The following is a 21,407-nucleotide window of genomic DNA, read 5'->3' as shown; positions in this document are numbered from 1 at the left end:
ACCAATAGACTGTGAGTTCTATCTCACTCTCTATTTCTCTTTTTTTGTAGCATTTTATAAAATTTTATCGTTACTGTCGCTCTTAAGAAATTTCATTTAAGAACAAAAAATAAACAATTTTCAAGCTAGAGAAAATTCATAAAGTCAAATAAAATTTGAAGACATCATTGTTGAAAAAAGAATTAAAATCTGACTCGTTGACTCTTAACAGTCTTACAAATTCCTCCCAAAGTTGACAAGGAAGCACTCACTCCATGAGCGAACTATTATTACGGATAAATTGAAACGCAATCTTGAGGATTACGCGTACTGCCTTAAAATCTTGGGTATTCATCAGTCGGAGTCGCGGGTATGCGTTAACGTAATTTGAAATCGTTTAAAGAAAAAGGAAGAAAGACCGAGGGTAAGAGCGAAGGTTGAGAAAAGGGGACGAATAAGCCAAAGAATTAGAAAAAGAGGCAAAGTAAAGGAAAAGAGCTTATGAAGAGCAAAAAAAATAAAGATAGAGAGAGAAAGAGAGAAAGAGAGAAAGAGATAGGGAAACGTTTAAGGGCTTGGAAATTACACTCCGCGAAGGGAAGTTACGAGCTGAATTGAACTTGTGATTACGAACGAATCTCATCCCCTCCCCTCTTAACCCCATCAACGATCCGTTGGAAGATATAACGTGGCTAGCGAAAAAGACGATTGATGGACCGAAGGGAAAGAAGACGAAAGGAAGCGGAAATGTTTTCTTCTCACGACGATTGCTGCAGGAATTAGAGAGAAAAAATAAAAAAAGAAGAAAAAACGACAAATTTCTTTAAATCAACCTTTTGATTATTTATCAACTACGATAAATTTTATCGGTTTGATATAAGGAATTATTTTGATGTATCGTCCAATTTTACGAACAATACAAATAAATCTAAAAGTTATTAAATATTGTTTTATATTCGTTATAAATTATCGCTGATAAACTTGAAGATTCTTGGATTAATCAATAAGTGTTTTAAATTGCCAAAATAAATAAATTTTTTGTTATAAAAGTAAAGTGTACGTAATATAAAATGTTAATTAATTCTTAGAAACAAAAATGTTGTGCGATATATATCAATCCAAATAAAATCGATTCGACATTAAACGTATTAAGTACTATTATACGTATATCTATATTCTATATATATATAAAAATCTCGTGTCACAGTTTTCGTTCCCATACTCCTCCGAAACGGCTTGACCGATTTTGATGAAATTTTTTGTGCTTATCCGGTATCTATGAGAATCGGCCAACATCTATTTTTCATCCCCCTAAATGTTAGGGGTAGTCCACCCCTAAACTTTTTTTTTCATTTTTTAGACAAAATTTGTAATTTCTATTTTTTTATGATACAGCATACAAAAATACATACAATCCTTAATTTTCACCCTTCTACGATCAACCCTTATTTTTTAATAGCTATTTTAGTAATTTAATCATTTTTCCTCTCCGGTCGATAACTGATCAATCGTCATTTATTTAGTTATTATTATCCCCGCCAGATGTTTATAGGTGTCACTTCTGACCCAGTAAACAGCACGGAGTAGGGATGAGAACGAAGCCGGTTTCCTTTATTTTTTACTCCCTACACAGTTGTCGGCCATCATTATTGTTTATGCATCAAGTGTAGTAGTAACGTTGACAATTATTATTTTGCTATCTCAGTGTAACTCTTATATTAACTTTTAATCATTCCTATTTTATCAATAATAATTAAATTATCAATTTTGAGTGTATTTTGCACGATTAGTTAATCAAGTGATTTTATAACCTCAAAAGTACTCAACACGTGACACGAGCTTCCAATAACAACGGATTTTGTGTTGTAAGTATACTTTTTTTTATTTATGTTGTTGATCTTATAAAAATGTAATTTTAATTTAATTTTATTAAATTATCAATTTTGAGTTCAAGTGATTACGTGACACGAGCTTCCAATAACAACGGATTTTGTGTTGTAAGTATACTTTTTTTTATTTATGTTGTTGATCTTATAAAAATGTAATTTTAATTTAATTTTATTAAAAAAATGTAATTGAACAATTAAGATTTTCATAGTTTCCAGAAAATCACAATGCCAAGAAAACGCAAAGGGGCTGATTTGAGCCGCAGTACAAGTAAAGCTCGAAAGTTGCGAAATAGCAGATCCGAAAGAACAGAAGAACAAATCCAGCAACAAAATACTGATGCACGTGTCAGAATGGCGCAATTGCATCAAGAAGAGCCAGAAGATACACGAGCTGAACGCAATGAAGTCAGAAGATTAGAACAACGAAAATCACGCCGTTTCACAGTCAATAGACGAAGAACAAGTGACCAACAACGACAACAGGTACATCGAGCATTTATATCTGATTCATTCCTGCGTCTAGCATTCCAGTATGAGCCCGATATTGAATATTATGCTCATTCAAAAGTGGTAATTGGTGCTATGGACAAGGAATGTCCGCATTGTCATGCTCTGAAATTCAAAAATGAGCCAGCTGGGATGTGTTGCACGTTAGGAAAAGTGCAACTACCTGAAATTGAAACACCACCTGAACCATTGAACGGCTTACTTATCGGCACGGATCCAGATTCTAATGTGTTCCTGAAGTCAATTCGAAGTTTCAATTCATGCTTTCAAATGACATCGTTCGGAGCAACAGAAATAGTTCGAAATACTAATGCAAATGGTCAACAATTCAATTCTACATTCACAATCAGAGGCCAAGTTTATCATAAAATGGGCTCACTGCTGCCAATGCCAAACGAACCACATAAATTCTTACAGATCTACTTTATGGGCGGCGAGGATTCCGAAAGCGCACTTGCCAATCGCGTGAATGCACGTTGTGATTATAATAACCTTGATTCACTTTATGCCAGGCGCATCGTCAGCGAGCTAGATGCTCTTTTGAACGAGCACAACGAGTTGTTGAAAATATTCAAATCACATATGCACCAATTACAAAGCGATAATCACGCTATCGTCATTAATCCTGATAAAACACCAGCTGGAGAGCATATTCGTAGATTCAATGCACCCGTTGTTGATGATGTTGCTGGAATCATGGTTGGCGATTGTACAGCTGCACGAGAAATTGTGATTCGTAGAAGAAATAATAATCTTCAGTTCATTGCTGACACACATCGTTCATATGATGCTCTCCAATATCCGCTAATATTCTGGAAGGGACAAGACGGATATTGCATGAACATAAAACAACGAGATCCCGTATCAGGTACTTCATTGATTATTAATTTGATCATTAATCATTTAACAAAACAATTAAATTATTCAACGTATTAAATTTAAATTAATTTTTATGAACAAATATTACAGGAGCTGAAACAAACAAGAACGTTAGCTCAAAGGATTATTATGCGTACCGATTAATGATTAGACGTGGCCTGGACAACGTCATTTTACGATGTCGTGAGCTTTGTCAACAATTCATGGTCGACATGTACGCGAAGATTGAGAGCGAACGACTAAGATACTTACGATATAATCAACAAAAGCTGCGCGCGGAAGAGTACATTCATTTGCGAGACGCTATCAACAACAACGCCGACGTCGCCGAAATTGGTAACCATGTCATTTTACCATCATCGTACGTAGGCAGTCCACGTCATATGCAAGAATATATACAAGATGCTCTGACTTTCGTGCGCGAATATGGACGACCATGTTTATTTATCACGTTCACATGTAATCCAAAATGGCCAGAGATTACATCTTTGCTACTGCCTGGCCAAAATGCAATACATCGCCATGACATTACAGCACGTGTGTTCAGACAAAAGTTAAAGTCTTTAATAAGTTTCATTACTAAATCATATGTATTTGGTCCCACACGTTGCTGGATGTATTCGGTTGAGTGGCAAAAGCGAGGATTACCTCATGCACACATTTTGGTTTGGTTCATCGACAAAATCCGTCCTGAAGAAATTGATAGTATCATTTCTGCGGAAATTCCAGATCCATCCACTGACCAACTGCTGTTTGATATTGTTTCAACAAACATGATTCATGGTCCATGTGGTACTCTTAATAGTTCATCGCCTTGCATGGCTGATGGAAAATGTACTAAAAATTTCCCTAAAGATTTTACCAATGATACGGTCACAAATGTCGACGGATACCCAATATATCGTCGAAGAAATCCTGAAAATGGCGGACAATCATTTATTAAAAATATCATCAACACAGACATTGATATTGACAATCGTTGGGTGGTGCCATATTCGCCTTTGCTAAGCAAGACATATAATGCTCATATTAATGTTGAGTTCTGCAGTTCTGTGAAGAGCATCAAATACATTTGCAAGTATATCCATAAAGGCAGTGATATGGCTGTGTTTAGAGTGGAAAATACTAATGTGAATGCTCCTCCAGTGAATAAAAACGATGAAATAACGCTCTACCAAATTGGTCGGTACATCAGCTCCAATGAAGCTGCTTGGCGTATTTTTGGTTTTCCAATTCATGAACGGGATCCAGCAGTTGTTCACTTAGCCATCCATCTTGAAAACGGTCAGCGTGTATTTTTCACGAACGAGACAGCGATTGATCGTGCAATAAATCCACCTAAAACTACACTCACTGCATTTTTTGAATTGTGTAATCGTGCGGATGATTTTGGTGCCTTTGCACGAACATTACTCTATTCACAAGTACCACGCTATTTCACATGGACTCAAACAAAAACATGGATGCCCCGCAAGCAAGGCTCACCAGTTGCTGCATGTCTCAATATATTTAAATCAAACGCCTTGGGGCGATTATTTACAGTCAATCCAAGACAAACGGAGTGCTTTTATCTTCGACTGTTGTTGGTTAATGTTACTGGCCCATTATCATTTCAAGATATACGTAAAGTGAATGGGCAACAATATCCAACGTATAAAGATGCATGCCTTGCACTCGGCTTGCTGCATGACGACAACCAGTGGGAATGCATGCTTGCTGAAGCTGCATTGAACTGTACAGCAATACAAATTCGTCTACTATTCGCTATAGTGTTGACTACATGTTTCCCAGCCAGAGCACAGATATTATGGGAAAATCACAAAGATTCAATGACTGATGATATATTGCATCAACATCGTATACGGTGCCACGATCTAACCATAACATTCAGCGACGAAATGTACAATGAAGCATTGATTGCTATTGAGGATCTTTGCATTGCCATTGCCAACTTACCAATTTGTAATTTCGGTATGAATTCGCCAAATCGAACTGCATCTGATTTAATGAATACTGAAATGAATCGTGAACTGCAGTACAGTACTGTAGAAATGGCAGCGATTGTTGCCCGCAATGTCCCACTAATGAATGAGGAACAAAGAACCATTTATGATCGCATTATGCTCGCAGTTTCAGCTGGACAAGGTGGGTTCTTCTTTTTGGATGCACCGGGTGGAACTGGCAAAACATTCGTTATTTCGCTAATTCTTGCTGAAATACGATCAAATAATGGCATCGCATTGGCCGTTGCATCATCGGGCATTGCAGCAACTTTATTGGATGGAGGTAGAACAGCTCATTCAGTATTTAAGCTACCACTAAATATTCAGAATAACCCTGACGCAGTATGCAACATTAAGAAACAATCGTCCATGGCCACTGTGCTGAAACGGTGTAAAATTATTATTTGGGATGAATGTACTATGGCACACAAACATTCACTTGAGGCGTTGAACAGGACATTGAAAGATCTTAAAAACAGTGACAAACTATTTGGCGGAACTCTGTTGGTCCTTTCAGGTGATTTCAGACAAACACTTCCAGTCATTCCACGTTCAACATACGCTGATGAGATCAACGCTTGCTTAAAATCATCTCCATTGTGGCGTAATGTTGAAAAATTACAGCTAAAAATAAATATGCGCGTTCAAATGCTTCAAGATCCATCCGCTGAAACATTTTCAAAACAACTCTTAGATATCGGTGATGGAAAACTTGCTATAGATGAAACTGGATACGTAAAATTACCGACCGATTTCTGCACAATCGCTGATTCGCAAGATACTCTCATTGAACAAATATTTCCCGATGTACACACACAGTACATAAATCATGAATGGCTTGCCGAAAGAGCGATTTTAGCGGCAAAAAATGTAGACGTTGACAATTTAAATCTGAAGATACAAATGTTGTTGCCAGGGAACTTGGTATCATATAAATCTATTGATACAGTTTGCGACGACAGCGAAGCAGTAAATTTTCCCACAGAGTTTTTGAACTCACTGGATTTGCCAGGCATGCCACCGCATAATTTACAATTAAAGGTTGGATCTCCAATTATCTTGCTTCGTAATTTGAACCCGCCCAGGCTGTGCAACGGTACGCGATTAGTCATTCACAAATTAATGAAAAACGTGATCGAAGCCAGGATTTTAAATGGCAAGTTCAGAGGTGAAAATATACTCATACCACGGATTCCTATTATACCTACAGATGTGCCAATTCAATTCAAACGTATTCAGTTTCCGATTAGATTGGCATTTGCAATGACTATCAACAAATCCCAAGGTCAAACAATGTCTGTTTGTGGATTAGATTTGAGAACACCATGTTTTTCACACGGACAATTATACGTGGCATGCTCTCGAGTGGGTAAACCATCCAGTTTGTTTGTGTTAGCTAAAGATGGACTAACAAAAAATATTGTTCACGCTATAGCATTAAGAGATTGATATTGTTTAATAGTGTTACTGTCGTAATTGTTTAATTAATGATATATAATTTTAAGGAATAAATTATAATAACTTAAAAATAATGTTTGCCTTTTGTTATTTTTATATTCCCTCATCATTCACAGCGCTCCATGCTTATTTCACGCATATACCACATTCTTACATACATACAATATACACACTCTAACATACATACATACTTACAAGGAGTAAGCTATTTTTTGTCTGGAATAAAAAATTATATACTGAATTTTATTAATTAATAAATTATCTTTGTTTTATCAGTTTTACGTTCTTTCATTTAACGATTTTTAAATCGATCTGATTATGAAAAAGTTTTCACCTCAAAAAAAGCCACAGCAACGCGTGGCCGGGGCACCCTAGTAATATATAAAATGAACGAAGCAAAATATACATATATATTTTGTAGGTACATAGCCGAATTCTAATTACAGTTCACATGTCGTCATTTAGATTTATTTCGAGAATACAAAAGCTTCGAGAATTTCTATAGGGGACACTATACTAACGTGAAGTAAGACGTGCTTCCAAGCTTTCATTGAATAAGTTATTCAATGAAAGTCCTACTAAAGCACGGAAACTTTGTTTCTCCTTGATTTCAAGGTACCTTGTGTCTTGTACGAAATTCGTTGTCGAAGAGAAAGAACAGACCAAGAAAATCTACGATTCGCGTCTCGCAGTCGAAGACAAATCGTTGTCACGATTCGAAATTTTCTGAACATTGAACTTATTGATTACCATTGAAATAATCTAAAGTTGGACAATGTATCAAGTTAGTTATTTGAAAATAAAGAAACTTTCCTATTTTCTTTTTTCGTTTTCCTTAAAAGTAACGCCTCGGTAAATTGTATCAAAGTAATTTATGATTACATTTCCAAATATTCTAATTATATTTGTTTCCTTTTTTTATCTCTATTTTTTGGAAGAACAATAAAAAATTTGTTTTTCTTTTATTTCCACGTAATATTTATATACAAGTTACATTTCTATATTTATTAACAATTTAATCTCTGTCACAAGATTACTTTACATATTAAAATCAATGTTTTCATTCGTCGTTTCCAAAACCGATTTCCATTCAAATTCGGTATACAAAAGTAAAAGCAAATATCCTAGTCAATATTTTCCTGATGCGAGTGAATCTTTCCAAATGGACGAACCCGTTCTATATTTATAGAGAGAAAAATATTTATTATTTTGTTCATTTATATTGATACCAAAAATTTGTTTCAAATCGATTAATAACTTATTTCATTTAAAAGTTTTCTCTTTAACAAAAGAAAAAGAACATATTCTTAATCCTATTCTTTTTTTTTTCTTCTCTTTCCACCGAGACATAAACTTCTCGTAATCCGAGGCCGAAGTATAAAAAGAAAATAATGGGTAATAAAAAAGTAAAAGACAGTAAGTAATAGCCACGGTAAGATCGCATTATCGCGAAAGGTTTCCATGGGAACCGTCCCTTTATAACGGTGAAAAAAATTTAAAAGGTATCCGACACCTTTGAAGTTTGACAAATCTTAACTTTTCAGCTCTTTCCTTCTTTGGAATATCTTGTAAAAAGCTGAATTTAATTGTAACATAAAAAAAAAAATAATACTCCATGAAGTAGAAAAGTGTAATTCACTGATTTTCACTTTAATCTTATCATTGTTTACAAGTTATTTGAATATATTCCATAACTTCGTTTTAAACTTTGAAAATCTTGTAAATAAAAAAAAACTTTCAAACTATTATAACTTACACAATATTAAATATGAATCAAATAAAACAAAAATAAAGAAAGAAGAAGATAAAATTGTTAAAGAAATAGAATATGAAGAATTGCGTCAAGATTTGGTATTTTTTAGACGAAATAAATAGAAGTATTATTTATTTATTTAATAAAATTGTACAGTTCCTACTACGTAGAGGAGAGCTAAAAATTACAAAACTCAGTGCAAATTTTCATCAAGATTGTTTCATACTTACACGAAACAAATGGTAGTAATAACTATATAATATAGTAGAAACGTAACTGCGTCTTATACGTAGAAAAGTACTGAAAAATTCAGAATGAGTTTAGCATGTAAAGGCATTGTACGAAATAGAATGACTCGGTATTCTGTAAATTGCTCTTAATTCTTACGTATTATCGAGTCTAGATATTCTTATCTAAACGCAATAGAGACGTTTGCCAAGTAAAACTAGATTAAAACGAGACAAAAAGCAAGAGGTGGAAAGTGAAGTAAAACGAGAATATAGAAGAAGAAGAAGAAAAAGAGAGAGAAGGTAGAGTCAATAAACGAGCATGGCGACGTGGAAAAGAGTCGTAAGGCGCAAGCAAGGATACGTCAAAAGGTTCTCGCGCACAAGTCGGGCGGCAAATGAGCCAAACAGCCCGAGGGAAAAGGTCGTCGTCAAAAGGGAAGGCAAAGTAGCAACGGCAATGGTGGCAGCAACAGTAGCAGCAGCAGCAATGGCCAAGGTAGCGATAGCATAGTAGCAACAGCAGAAGCTTAGCGTCCGTACAAGGTGAAATTCTTGACTTTGCCCTCAGGACGGTGAATTACCACCTAGCACGCCTCCTAGATTGCTATTCGCGCGCCCCACCTCGTTTTCTTCATCCCCTTACAGCACCGATGAGACCGCTGTGTTGCTACGAGACGTTCGAAGAGGGTTCCGTTTCAACCTTATTAACATCTTTTATCAGTTTACACCGTGACTACACGTATAAGAAGAAAATGTTTTAGAGTTTGGGAGATGTTACTCCTTTTTTCGTAAAATTTGTAAAAAGTAAATAAATAAAATAAAATAACAAAATTAAAGCTAAGAAAAATATTTCGTTAGATATTTGCTAGAAAATATGATTCTTTCACGATTTTATCTTACTTCTGTGTTTACTCTTCCTTCTCGCATTTCATCGTACTTCAAGAATGAAATTTTTCCTTCTTTTTTTTTCTTCTTTATTTTCCTTTCTTTCTTTTTTTTTTTTTTTTAACCCTTCATTGCCTATTCTTAATGCTCCGGATAATGTCTCGAAAATGGACGTTTGTATTCATGCCTCGCACATTCAGAACGCGTACAATATTAAAGGGGAATGTCTGATATGAGAAGATCCTATGGTAACCATACACCGAGCGTTTATTAGCAGACGATTCGCAAACAAAATTCGCCAACGATATTTACACTACGCTTTGATACATTTGTATAAATGTATGTGTATGGCATATACTATGTTGATCTATCTACTTAAAAATATCTCACAAGTATTCACATTGAGTAATATTCGAAAAAGAAAATCCATTTTGTATGATTCTGTGTTTAAAAATTAATGAACCTTGGAAATAATACTTTAATTTATTTATAATTCTTATAGAACAAGACTCTCATATTTATCTCAAAGAATTAGTGTTCTCTTGAGAATGAAAAAATTTTTAATTGAATATTTTAACAAAGACGCGCAAAAAGAATCGTGATTAAAGATATTATTATTCTCGCAGGTAAATTCACAAAGCGTAAAAAGCGAATTACTGAAAGAATACTAACTGAAGTTCATAAATACAATTAAGAAAACGTTTAGTTGAAAAAATATATTACAATGAACTTTATTCAACGTTCTACTTATATTTCACAATTTAATAATTTCTCCAGCGAATTAAATTTATTAATTAACACGTGTCTCCTTGCTTATTAAATTCACTATTAATTCATATTTTAAAATAAAAATTATAAATCTTACGAAGCATAACAATGTCAAATAATAAAATTTGTTTTTTTTTCACTTTATCGGGAGCAAGCAAATAGAATAGTCGCAAGCCATCACCAATTGCCCATTCATGATTTATCGACTTCACTCAGAAATATATATTAATTTCAATGCAACAGAAAAAATAATTCGTTTTAATTAACCAATTTCAATTATTCACGTAATTTAACTTTTTACCTCTCGACTGATTATATTGTTTTCATATTTTATTTATTTCATTGTTATTTTTCACAATTCGTATTTCATTCATATTCAATTCGATTAAATATAATAACAACGAAAAACATAGAAAATAATATAATTAAAATAAAAGAATTTTATTGATAATCGTTTAATTGGAGAAGGATTATTATTAATAAATATATGTGCCCATAATTATGAAAGTGGTTTAAATCAAAATTAAAAAAAAATGAGTTTATCAGTTATTTTACACCACATTATTTTAAAGTAAATTAATTCAATGTAATTTTCAAGATATTTTCAATAATGAACCCGTTAGATAGTGTTTGTTATTTCAATATTATATAGAATTCATTTAATGTTCAAATGTAATCCTTATATGACTTATGTTAGACCACTTTCATACACAAAAGAATTACGGCCAAATATATGTTTATATCTCCCAATTACTTCAAATCAAAATAAAAAATAATAAATTTAACGCTTCGTTGTATCGAAGAAATTTTATATTAGTCTTTTGTTCTGTATACAACAGATAATGATTTCAACCGATCTATGTCGTCAGTTTTACCAGTTTTAATGAGCCGACCGATCTTTGGTTGTCCTGAAGCGAATGCATTTGACAAGAACTGGACATGTGGAAGTTGAATTATTAAATATGCCGATGAGAATAATCGAACGTCGACGATTCAATGTACAATAAAAACCGGAATCACGATGGAGTGGACACTTAATGTTCCCGTGATGGAATTCTCACCTGTCATATTGGAATTATATCCGATAATCTATGTGACTGTCATAGAGGAGAGTACAATTTCAACGATTATTCTTTCTTCGTTTTTGTTTTATTCACGTACTTATACTTGTCTCTTTGTTATGTTATAATTTGTCAAAATATTTCGATAAAAATACTAAAACAAATTATTATATTAATTATAAATATAAATATTTTCCAAAATAATAAGTTAAAGTAAAAGCATTCTTCCTTTTTTAATGCAAAAATAACATTTTTGCACTAAAATTTTTTTCTGTATTTTTTAAAATGTGTATAGTTTAATTAAATTAAAATATATGTCATTTTTGTTCGACCACCTTATGTCATTTTTGAAATAAAATCATAATCCCGTCATTGGAAAACTTGATTTCAACAGTTTTTCCAATGATTGGTTAATCAGAATTAGATGACTCTTTCAAATCAAAATTTTCAGATTGGAAACGCTTGAATCAGCTTTTAGCCACGCATACTGATCCACGTACTATATCATGCTCATAAAATCACTATTGTTTAGTATCTTAAGAGTATCTCTATGATCTAATGTCGCATTCATATTTTTTATGTAATAAACTTTCGAAACGTATCGAATTCTTTGTTTTTTTAATCATTTTCAAAATGCAATAACTTTTGATTGTATAAACAAATATCACAAATTTTTTTTTATTACTTTATGGAATGCCGCTTTTCAAATATACACAAGTATTACCAAAATTCGATTAATATTTCCAGAGTTATACGATTTTAAAACAATCTATCAAAAAAAAAAATACGACAAAATTTTTTCCCTAGCCAAATATTTTATTTAAAAAAATGTAAAAAAAGACTGTTGGAATACATAAGATACATAGACATAAGACATAAGATACTTTTAAAATTTCACAGATATACATATATTGTAGTACAAAGAGTAAATAAATTATTATTCGAATGCTAACATTTTTCATTATATCTTTTTAAAAGCTAGTGACTAAGATTACCCCTTAGATCAATAACATCTTTCTCGTCGTATACTAATACCAAACGAAAAGTCAAGTTTGTTTGAAGAGTAAACGGATGAAAAGAACGATACAAAGAAACAGAAAGAAAGAGTGAGTGAAAAGCAAGCGAGAACTTGCAACACTCATTAAATAAAATGCTTACGTGGAATATCTAATGTCTTGTCTACCTTTTTAAAGTAGGATGTTACCTAGGCAAATAACAGTAAACTTTCTAAATATTTCTTCCAACAATGCGAACAGAATCGAATAAAAAAAAATATAAAGAAAAAAACTAATTAAAAATATTAATCATTCTACTTATGTTACATAATCACGTTTAAAAAAACATTTCTCTGTAACTTTTCCTTTCATAATAATAGTAATGCAAACAACGTCATTATTTTACGTTGTTACTTGACTCTTCTCAACGTAACTTACCGATGTAAAACGTCTTAAAAACCGATATTAAAACATCAGAAAAATAGTGAATACATTTTTTTCCGAAGTAGGATATTTTTCTCGAGGAAATAACGAAGGAAAAAAAGTAAAACGTTCGAGATCTCCAGAAAGGAAAAGGATGGAATCCTTCGAGGTAAATTTGGAAGCTACACGTGCTGTTGATGTACCTATTCTTATAAGAAAAAAATCTTTCAATGTAAACAGAACATCAGTTCACGAGAAAGAGAGAGAGAGAGAGAGGTGAAGAAGAAGAAGGAGAGTTTGAAGTAACCTTCAAGAAGAGGAATGTGAATTACGAAAAGCGGTCCTGCCATAAGGTCTGCTTCCCACGTTTTCTACGCTTTCGTATAAAATTGTGCGCAATAAGCTCTTGTTCGTGCTGAGAATATCGAAGTATAGCAGTGCACACGCAGGCAGATGTGTACGTACGTCTTTCAAAAAGTACGACCGGCTGACACGCTTATCATCCGCGAGCTTGAAAAGAAAATTCAGCGTTTATCATTGGACTGTTATTTTCTTTAAAAAGAAAAAAAAACCATAAACTCGCACATAAATCATCTATTTACGAAGATAAACCAACTATGAAATGAGTATAACAAGAGTATTAACAATAAAAAAATATCTGACAATTTAATATTCCAACATCCTCCTACAATAAATTGGAACGTTCTATTATTCGAACACAGCGTATACGGTTTCCTATAATCCAATATTTTATTTAAAATAAAACAGAGTATAATTGATACTTTATTAATTATTGAATAACTTTGAGATTAGAAGAGAAATGTAAATGAACAATAAGACACAATTTACTTTAGTCAATCGTATAGAAAATATTATTCACGCATTTCATATACTTACTTCCAAAAATATTTAATAAACCCCCGCTATCTCTGAATGTCTGTTGAGTCAATGAAAACTGTTTATGCATGAGGGAAGATTTATTCTATCCTTGAGAGTACTGCAATATATCCAGATTGTAAATGCTTACTGAAACTTAACGTTTTATATTTAATGGTATAAAATGAAAATTAACTTTCTTCCTGAATAACGTATTTATAAACGCGTACAGATAAAGGATTCAAAAATCGTAGACGTCTTTCAAACTAAAAAGGTGTGAATTTAAATACAAATTGAATTTTCTGACTGAAGTTGTATGGATTATAGAATAGACAAAGGAAAGAAAAAAAAAGATAAAGAGAAAAGCGAAGGAAAAAGATCAAGGTCGTGCGATTAATCTTTTATTATTTAATCCAAAGAGAATAAGACAGTTTTTTTAAAACAAAACAAAAAATAATTATCCTAAATTTGTATGAAATGGAAAAGAAGAAAAAAAAATGATGAATCTTGATTACTCTTAATATCATATTATCATTAAAAACGATTTATGACGTTATTAAAATAAATAATCTTGAAAAAAAAACAGAGAAAAGATAAGAAAAAGACAGAAAGAGATAGAGACATCATAAAAGTGTTCTCGCAATATCGCACCAATCTACCCTTAGTCTCGTAAAATCGCTGACTCTAAAGCGTGTAAAGAAACGTGGGAGAGAACGAAAAAAGGGAAGAGGTAGCTGCGAAAACGTGAAATTTTGCTTCGGTCAGGAATCTAGTTCCTTCTTTCTTTTGATGTACTCATCTTCTTACTGTCTACCACCTCTCTTATCAATTTTTCTCCACCTCACTTTCCTTTCTATATGTCTGCCACTTACGAGACCCACTTAAGTAATTGGGATTCCCCTAGCTCCTTTCAAATTGAACAATATATTAATTTTAAAACCGTGAATTAACGAACGAGGAAGACGTCTATGATTGAGTTGTTCAATTATTTAAGGGATTCACGGTGCAAATTACGAATAAGGTGATTTTAAACAATTTTCATGAAATCAGATATTCTATTATATAAAGATATAATAATATTGTATGGAATTCCTATGCATATGAAATTATTTTACTCTTAATAATATTTTTTTTATATCATTTCCATCCCATATTAAATTCATATAAATTCAATTACAATATTTTAAAAATATTTCAACTGTTAACTAACGAATGTGGAAGACGTCTAACGATTTGGTTCTGAACTTCCTCTAGCAATTTACAGTGCAAATTTCGGATAAGACCATTCCGACTAATTGGATGAGAATAGAAATTTTATTATCCTAAGATATGATAATACTGTACAAATTCATATGATATGAATTTATCTATCTCTTAACATTTCATTTTACATCATTATTTTCATTGCTTAGTGATTTAAATATTCAATTAAAAATATAATCTATATAAATCAATAATTTGATGCGATAATCATAAATAAATATAAATATATTTATATAAAATATGGAAATATTTAGAAGAAATATTATAATCATATAAAATGTTCTCTTATTCGTATTTATAAAGTTTTTTGCTAAGAAAAAACTTTTTTCGTTATATAATTCAAACTTTATGTACCGTACTGCCCTTGTTAAAAAAAAACATCAACTCCAATTACAAAACATCTTGATATATGTGTTATAACTTATTACTTAGAAAAATACACCAGAAACAAAACTATCCAAGAAAACTAACTAATTTGAGTATGTACAAAAAAAACTTAATTATATATTTAAATGGATATATATAAGAAATCTAGGGTTCCGTGTTGACATCCGTCGAGTACAGACATACCGTGCGAACGTTACGTATTTGTATACCACGAGTGCCTCAACAACATAGTGGATAAGTTCATAAGATATCGAGTGTAAACTATAGATTAACGTAGGAAATCAGCAGATTGGACACAGTGCTAAGTAGTAATCTCGAAGAGATGCAGTCTTCTGAGTACAGGAGGTTGCATACAGAGGCTACAACTAGCGAAAATGTAACTCAAAACCTAGGCATTAAAACTAACCGATCATACGCAAATGCAGCTGCAAACTTCACATTCCCTAAGAAAGATCAAGCGGTCGTAATCGAAGCTAGAGAAGGAATCCCTATTAAAGATTATATAAGCGAAATAAGTAAGCTAACTAAACCTCAGGACATACGCTTCATTTCTAGAATCTCCAACAATAGAGTATGTGTATACTTCTCAAGTAAAAAAATAGTAGACGTATTTGTAAACATGAGAAAATACGTATAGGTGAACACGATGTAAATGTTAGACCGTTAATAATTCCTAGTATCAGAATCATAATATCGAACGTCTGCCCTATAATCCCTCACGATGTCATCAAAGAAGCCTTAATAATGAAAGGTATTACTCCTACCTCAAATATATCCTTCCTGAGAGCTGGTTTTTCGGAACCAGAACTTACGCATATTCTTAGTTTTCGGGGTCAAAATATAAAACCTGAATCCCTCCCCTCTCTACCTGAAGCAATGGGAATAGAATACGAAGAGACTAAATATTGGATCTATCTTTCACCAGAATCGACAACCTGCTTCTTATGTCGTAAAGAAGGTCATATAGCTAAAGTCTGTCCAAACAATAACATCAACAATACATCACTCACAACTAACATCATACCAACACTCATAACATAAATGTAAACGATGAGGCCAATATCACCTATACTAAATTAACGGAAAATATTGAAGTAAACAATCATTTTATTTCCCCTATTAAAACTAAAAGACCACTATCTATATCCTCTAACTCTACACAAAGACAAGAACATTAACGTAATAAACCCCTTCAACCCAAATTCCGACTATTCTGATGAAGACTACGAATCCACTGATATAGAAACCTCCATACAAAACGGTAAAAATAGAACAAATAAACGCAGGAAAATAAATCCCTCCGCTACTGACAAAATTAAAACAATTGATGAACTTCTAGAACCGGCCAAAGACACAATTATAAACAATTCAAAGGATTCCTCGAAAAATCACTTGGCTCACGTTTCCCCTACGAAAACGCGATAGAATTTACGGACAACATCGAAGGATTACCTCAAATGATGCATACCATCTATCCCTTACTTACTGAAAGAAGCATAAAAAACAGAATTAGTAAAAATTCTGAATAAGAATAATCATAAAAATTAGAATTAGAAAAAACTTAAGTTAACAAAATATACAATCGATCCTCCTAACACCGTCTCCTAGGAGTGAAATACACAACTATACTAGTATTTTTACCGGAGAAGCCTACGCCATCTATTCTGCACTAAAGCACATTGAAGGTCGAACAACACAAAATTTGCCATTTTTAGTGATTCAATGAGTGTACTATCAGCCATTGAAAACAAAAAGTTAGAAAATGATATCAAATATAATAGATAAATTCACTATAATCAATTCAAAGCTTAACAAAGCTTTTAAAAAAAAAATATTAATGATCTGGCTACCAGCACATCAAGGTATCCCTGGAAACGAAAAGGCAGATAAGGCGGTCAAGGAAGCTACTAACTTACAAGGAATCGAAAATTCATTACCTCCCACACATACTGACTTAAAGAAATCTTATTCTCGAATAATCAAAACTTATTGGGAAGAACTGTGGTCCAATTCAGTCCCTGAAAAACTTCGTCCAATTATGGACACATTCTATGAAAAGGAAAATAAACCGCCTAACTTATGCAGGAAAGATTGTACCGTTATAAACAGACTAAAAATAGGACATACTAAATACACCCATAGCTATTTATTTGAAACAAAATTGGTAAACATGTAACGAAACCATAAGCGTTAAACACCTTTTAGTAGACTGCCCCAATTACATAAACGCACGAATAAAATATCAAATTCCTTGCGATTTAAAGACGGCTCACACCCTCACCGAGCATCATAAAAATGTTATTAATTTCCTTAAAGCAATCAAGATGTATGAACACATATAATATTAGCGTAATATTAATTGTAATATAATTAATGTAAATATACATAATAATTAATGTAAAATATACTGTAACTAATGTATCATGTCGCTAATAACCTAGTTGTTGATGCGACAATAAACTCATAATAAAAAAAGAAATCTAATCGTAAATATTAAAATAAAAATTATACGATAAAAATGAAGAGCAATCAGATTAAAAAACAAAAAGTATAGAATACGTACAAATCGGAGCATGGCATAGCTCAGTCGGCAGAGCACTCGACTCCCACCCGGAGTCGCGGGCTTCGAGTCCCGCTCTCCAACATCGAACGAGAAAGCAATGCCTGCTCCGTCGTGGCTTGAGAGCATTTTTGCGCCCCGTGTTTTTACCGGTAAGGCTTGTTTCGCAAATCGCCACGATGATCTTGGGATGGCGTTAGGACTGATCACCCTACCCTGAAGATCTTTCGATCAAAAAATGTAACTTACATTAGGCAATTATACGCTGAGCATGTAGCCGGTTGCGAGGTCTGGTCTTTCGAGACCATAAGCCAAAAATTTATTTATTTTATTTTATTTATACGTACAAATCGAGAAATAAATTGTAAAAGCAAACTGATAAAGAGAGATTTTTGCCAAATAATATAAACAACAAATTCGAAGAAAAACTAATACTCTTACAATCGTTTCGCAGTGTGAAACTCGATTGTACGAAGTTCCGTGATATTACAATACTTGCATTGGAAAATTTACAATTTCATTGAGAATTAACTTGCCCAGCTTTAACCTAAAGTTCGATAAGTATATACATAAACACATATACAAAATGTATTAGAATCAGTGCATATAATCACACAACATAAGCTTAGATCTTAGAAACAAAGGAAATGAGGTGAGTTTTACGAGAAAACTTTCGTTAGATCGTGTAATAGGTACGTAAAGAATGCTAGTTATAAGGGGAAGGGACCGATACGATAGTGGAAACTTTTGAGAATCCTTATGTCGACTTTGTTCCTGTTTTTTCTCTCTTTCTCTCTTTCTCTCTTTCTTCCCTTCTCTTTCTCTCTTTCTTCCCTTCTCTTTCTCTCGCTCTATTTTTCCTTGACTGAAGATATACGAGACTTCCGAGGGTTGTAAATGTTTTTTTGATAAGTCGAAACAAAAAAAAAATAAAAGGAAGAAAAAAGGAGAAGAAAAAAAACAAAAACTTTTTGGTATATTCCGGTATTTAAATTATACACAGTAAATGTTACTCTATAAATTATTCTTCCCAGAAATTTTCTCTTTCTAATGTCTAAATAAGAAGGGGAGTTTTTTTTTGTTTCCCCCAAAGAAAATTCAAAGGTAATATCGTATGCTTGAATTTATTATCAAAGTTTTATAATCGAGAAAGAAGAAAAATACAAGAGAGAAACAGAGAACAAATTAATTATCTTTTCCACGATTTCGATTGATTTTCTTTTCATATTCTCTTTCTCTCCAATACTGAACAAGAATGTTTTGTATAAAACTTTGCAATACTACAAAGTAATTATTCCAATATTCTTGAACAGGATTCATTGCTTTTCGAAGGAGAAATACAACAAGTCTCGTGGTGGATTGTTAGACACCGATCACGTCGATAATACAGTCTACAATTTCATCTTGATTTCTATTCGTAGCTTGCAAAATTATTATTGGAAACGAAACGTGATCCAATAGAATATCGTATTAGAATATAGCACGAATTTAATGTTGGATATATATTTTAATTTTGACTTGCGATGTGCAAGAAAAAAGAAAGAAATTTTAGTACGGTCGAGATGTTAGAAAACCTTAGGAAAGAAGGAAGGAAGGAAAGAAGAACAAGGAGAAGGGTGATGGAGGCAAGGGGTACGAGTTGTCGGATAAAAAGAGAGAAAGAAAGAAAATCAGAAAGAGGGAGAGAATTCTTTAGACGTCATGGTATTCTACAAACGTACCTCATTAAAAATAATGAGATGTGGGAGTGTGTCAAAGCGTAAAGAACAGGGTGATGGATGAAGCTGGTTTATAATGCGAGCTACAAAGTCTTCTTCCAAACATTAAGATGCGATTTTACGTAAGCAGGAATAATATCTAACAACGTAATAACTTTCGCGCAAATCTATCTACGTTTTAAGTACCCTTTAATCAATCAATTAAACCGATTATCCTACCCTTCATAAACTATTACGTATATATCAAATTTGATCGAAAATTTGAACAACTCTTTAAAACGAAACAATATTGAAGAAAATCGATAGATCTATCGATCACGTCGATAGATTTGAGGTAATGAATTTTCCAAGATAATTACCTTTTAAAAATTGATTCTCGAGTTAGAATATAAAATGTAATTAATACTGATAATCACAGACAGACGTTCTATGAGCTCAACGGCAAAAAATTCCAATACAACCATCCTCAACTTAACTTAATTGAATTTGTGCATTATGAACGATGAGTATTATCGTTCTAACTGTTTCATGCGCTATATGAAATGCCAAATACGCTTTAACGAAAAAAAATTACTGTTTAATGATCATAATTGGTTCGCAAATTAAAAGAGAACAAAAGAGATAAAACCCGGCAATAAGAATCATTTTCGTTGGATATATCAAATTTTCTTACATATTTGTTAAAAATAAAATAAATGTTTTTTTCCCCCAAGTTTCCAAACGAATGGTAAAATAAAGTAAAAATGATTCTCTTATATAAGTTCACTTACGTTTCCTTCGTTTGATGTTACAAAATCGATAACAGGATTCAAAGAAAAAATACTTTTGAATAATGCACCCCAGCTACTACTTTAACATTTAATAACCCAAGAAAGTAAGTACGTTTGACTAGTCTTTAAAAAAAGGGGGCAAAAAAGAAAAGACATTATTTTCATTCAGTATTTACTGTCCGAAATCTCTTTCTTCAAAGAGAGTAAGAAAAAAGAGCAAACAAATATTTATCAGATATCGTGAACACTTTCGTACCAATCTCAAATCCCGTAAAATAAATAAAATATTCTAGGTCTAGGTCTAGCTTGACATTCGAAGTAACGTCCCACAATCAGTCAGTCCCATTCGAGTCGAAGATCGTTCCTTTTGCAATGCCTTATGTCATGGCCCTAGAGGGAATAAACCTTAAGGGAATCCCTTGACGAGTAGTCGATGATCACCGTAAATTTAGATTCAGACGATACCTCCGACAACGTATCGACGCCCCCTTTTACCCCTCTAATCTGCCTGAATATCGAAATCACAAGGGGAATCACAGGGAATATTTCTATCGACTTTGTAAAAGACTTCCGAAAGGAAGCTCGACGATATCTACTTGACACTCGTGAAAAATGTGATAAAGAAATGTGAACTGCATAGCAATGTAATATTATTATATATATAACACGTGCGAGTATATCCACAAAATATATGTTATAATATACAATATAACATATATATATATACCTATATGCATTTGTTATAGTTAAAAACTACTTTACCTTAAACCTTCGTTCAAAGAATAATATTCTATGATGATATTATAGTTCTAAAAGTTTTCAAAGTATTTTTCTTAGTCTTATTTTCGATCTGAACTTACGTTGCAGAAATGATTATATCAACTTGAGACAATACGAAACTGTTTCCATCTTAAGCTGTATAACGTTATTGATAAATAGCATATTTCGTTATTCTATAGTATACTACTTGTCGTCGCTAGTAACGTAACAAAACCATGAAGTA

General features: G+C 32.7%; 2 protein-coding genes across 6 annotated transcripts in view; one reads left to right on the top strand and one right to left on the bottom strand.

The window, feature by feature from the left end:
• LOC107071056 (dipeptidyl peptidase 4 omega) overlaps positions 1 to 21,407 on the bottom strand; it is a 290,948-nt gene that overhangs the window by 259,467 nt on the left and 10,074 nt on the right. The gene's annotated exons all lie outside the window — the stretch shown is intronic.
• Positions 1,167 to 6,789, top strand: LOC149033198 (uncharacterized). 5 transcript variants are annotated; one of them, XM_089170115.1, is made up of 4 exons: positions 1,167 to 1,844; positions 1,928 to 1,976; positions 2,085 to 3,243; positions 3,345 to 6,789. In XM_089170115.1, exons 3-4 carry the CDS (start codon positions 2,094 to 2,096, stop codon positions 6,704 to 6,706), a joined length of 4,512 nt encoding a protein of 1,503 aa, XP_089026241.1. In that variant the 5' UTR covers positions 1,167 to 1,844; positions 1,928 to 1,976; positions 2,085 to 2,093; the 3' UTR covers positions 6,707 to 6,789. The 5 variants fall into 5 exon arrangements, with proteins under 5 accessions (XP_089026241.1, XP_089026242.1, XP_089026240.1 ...); XM_089170116.1 differs by having other exon boundaries at positions 2,078 to 3,243; XM_089170114.1 differs by lacking the exon at positions 1,928 to 1,976.

Source organism: Polistes dominula, unplaced genomic scaffold (genome assembly GCF_049000335.1).
Source record: "Polistes dominula isolate Pdom_NZ unplaced genomic scaffold, Pdom_raw_medaka contig_15, whole genome shotgun sequence".
NCBI classification, from domain to species: Eukaryota; Metazoa; Arthropoda; class Insecta; order Hymenoptera; family Vespidae; genus Polistes; species Polistes dominula.
This window is presented reverse-complemented; position numbering and strand designations above follow the sequence as displayed.

Excerpts from the sequence above, each read along its gene's own strand:
- LOC149033198 (XM_089170114.1), top strand. The coding sequence starts at position 2,094 with ATGCCAAGAAAACGCAAAGGGGCTGATTTGAGCCGCAGTACAAGTAAA. Across the intron at positions 3,244-3,344 it reads ACAACGAGATCCCGTATCAG|GAGCTGAAACAAACAAGAAC; the intron begins GTACTTCATTGA and ends CAAATATTACAG.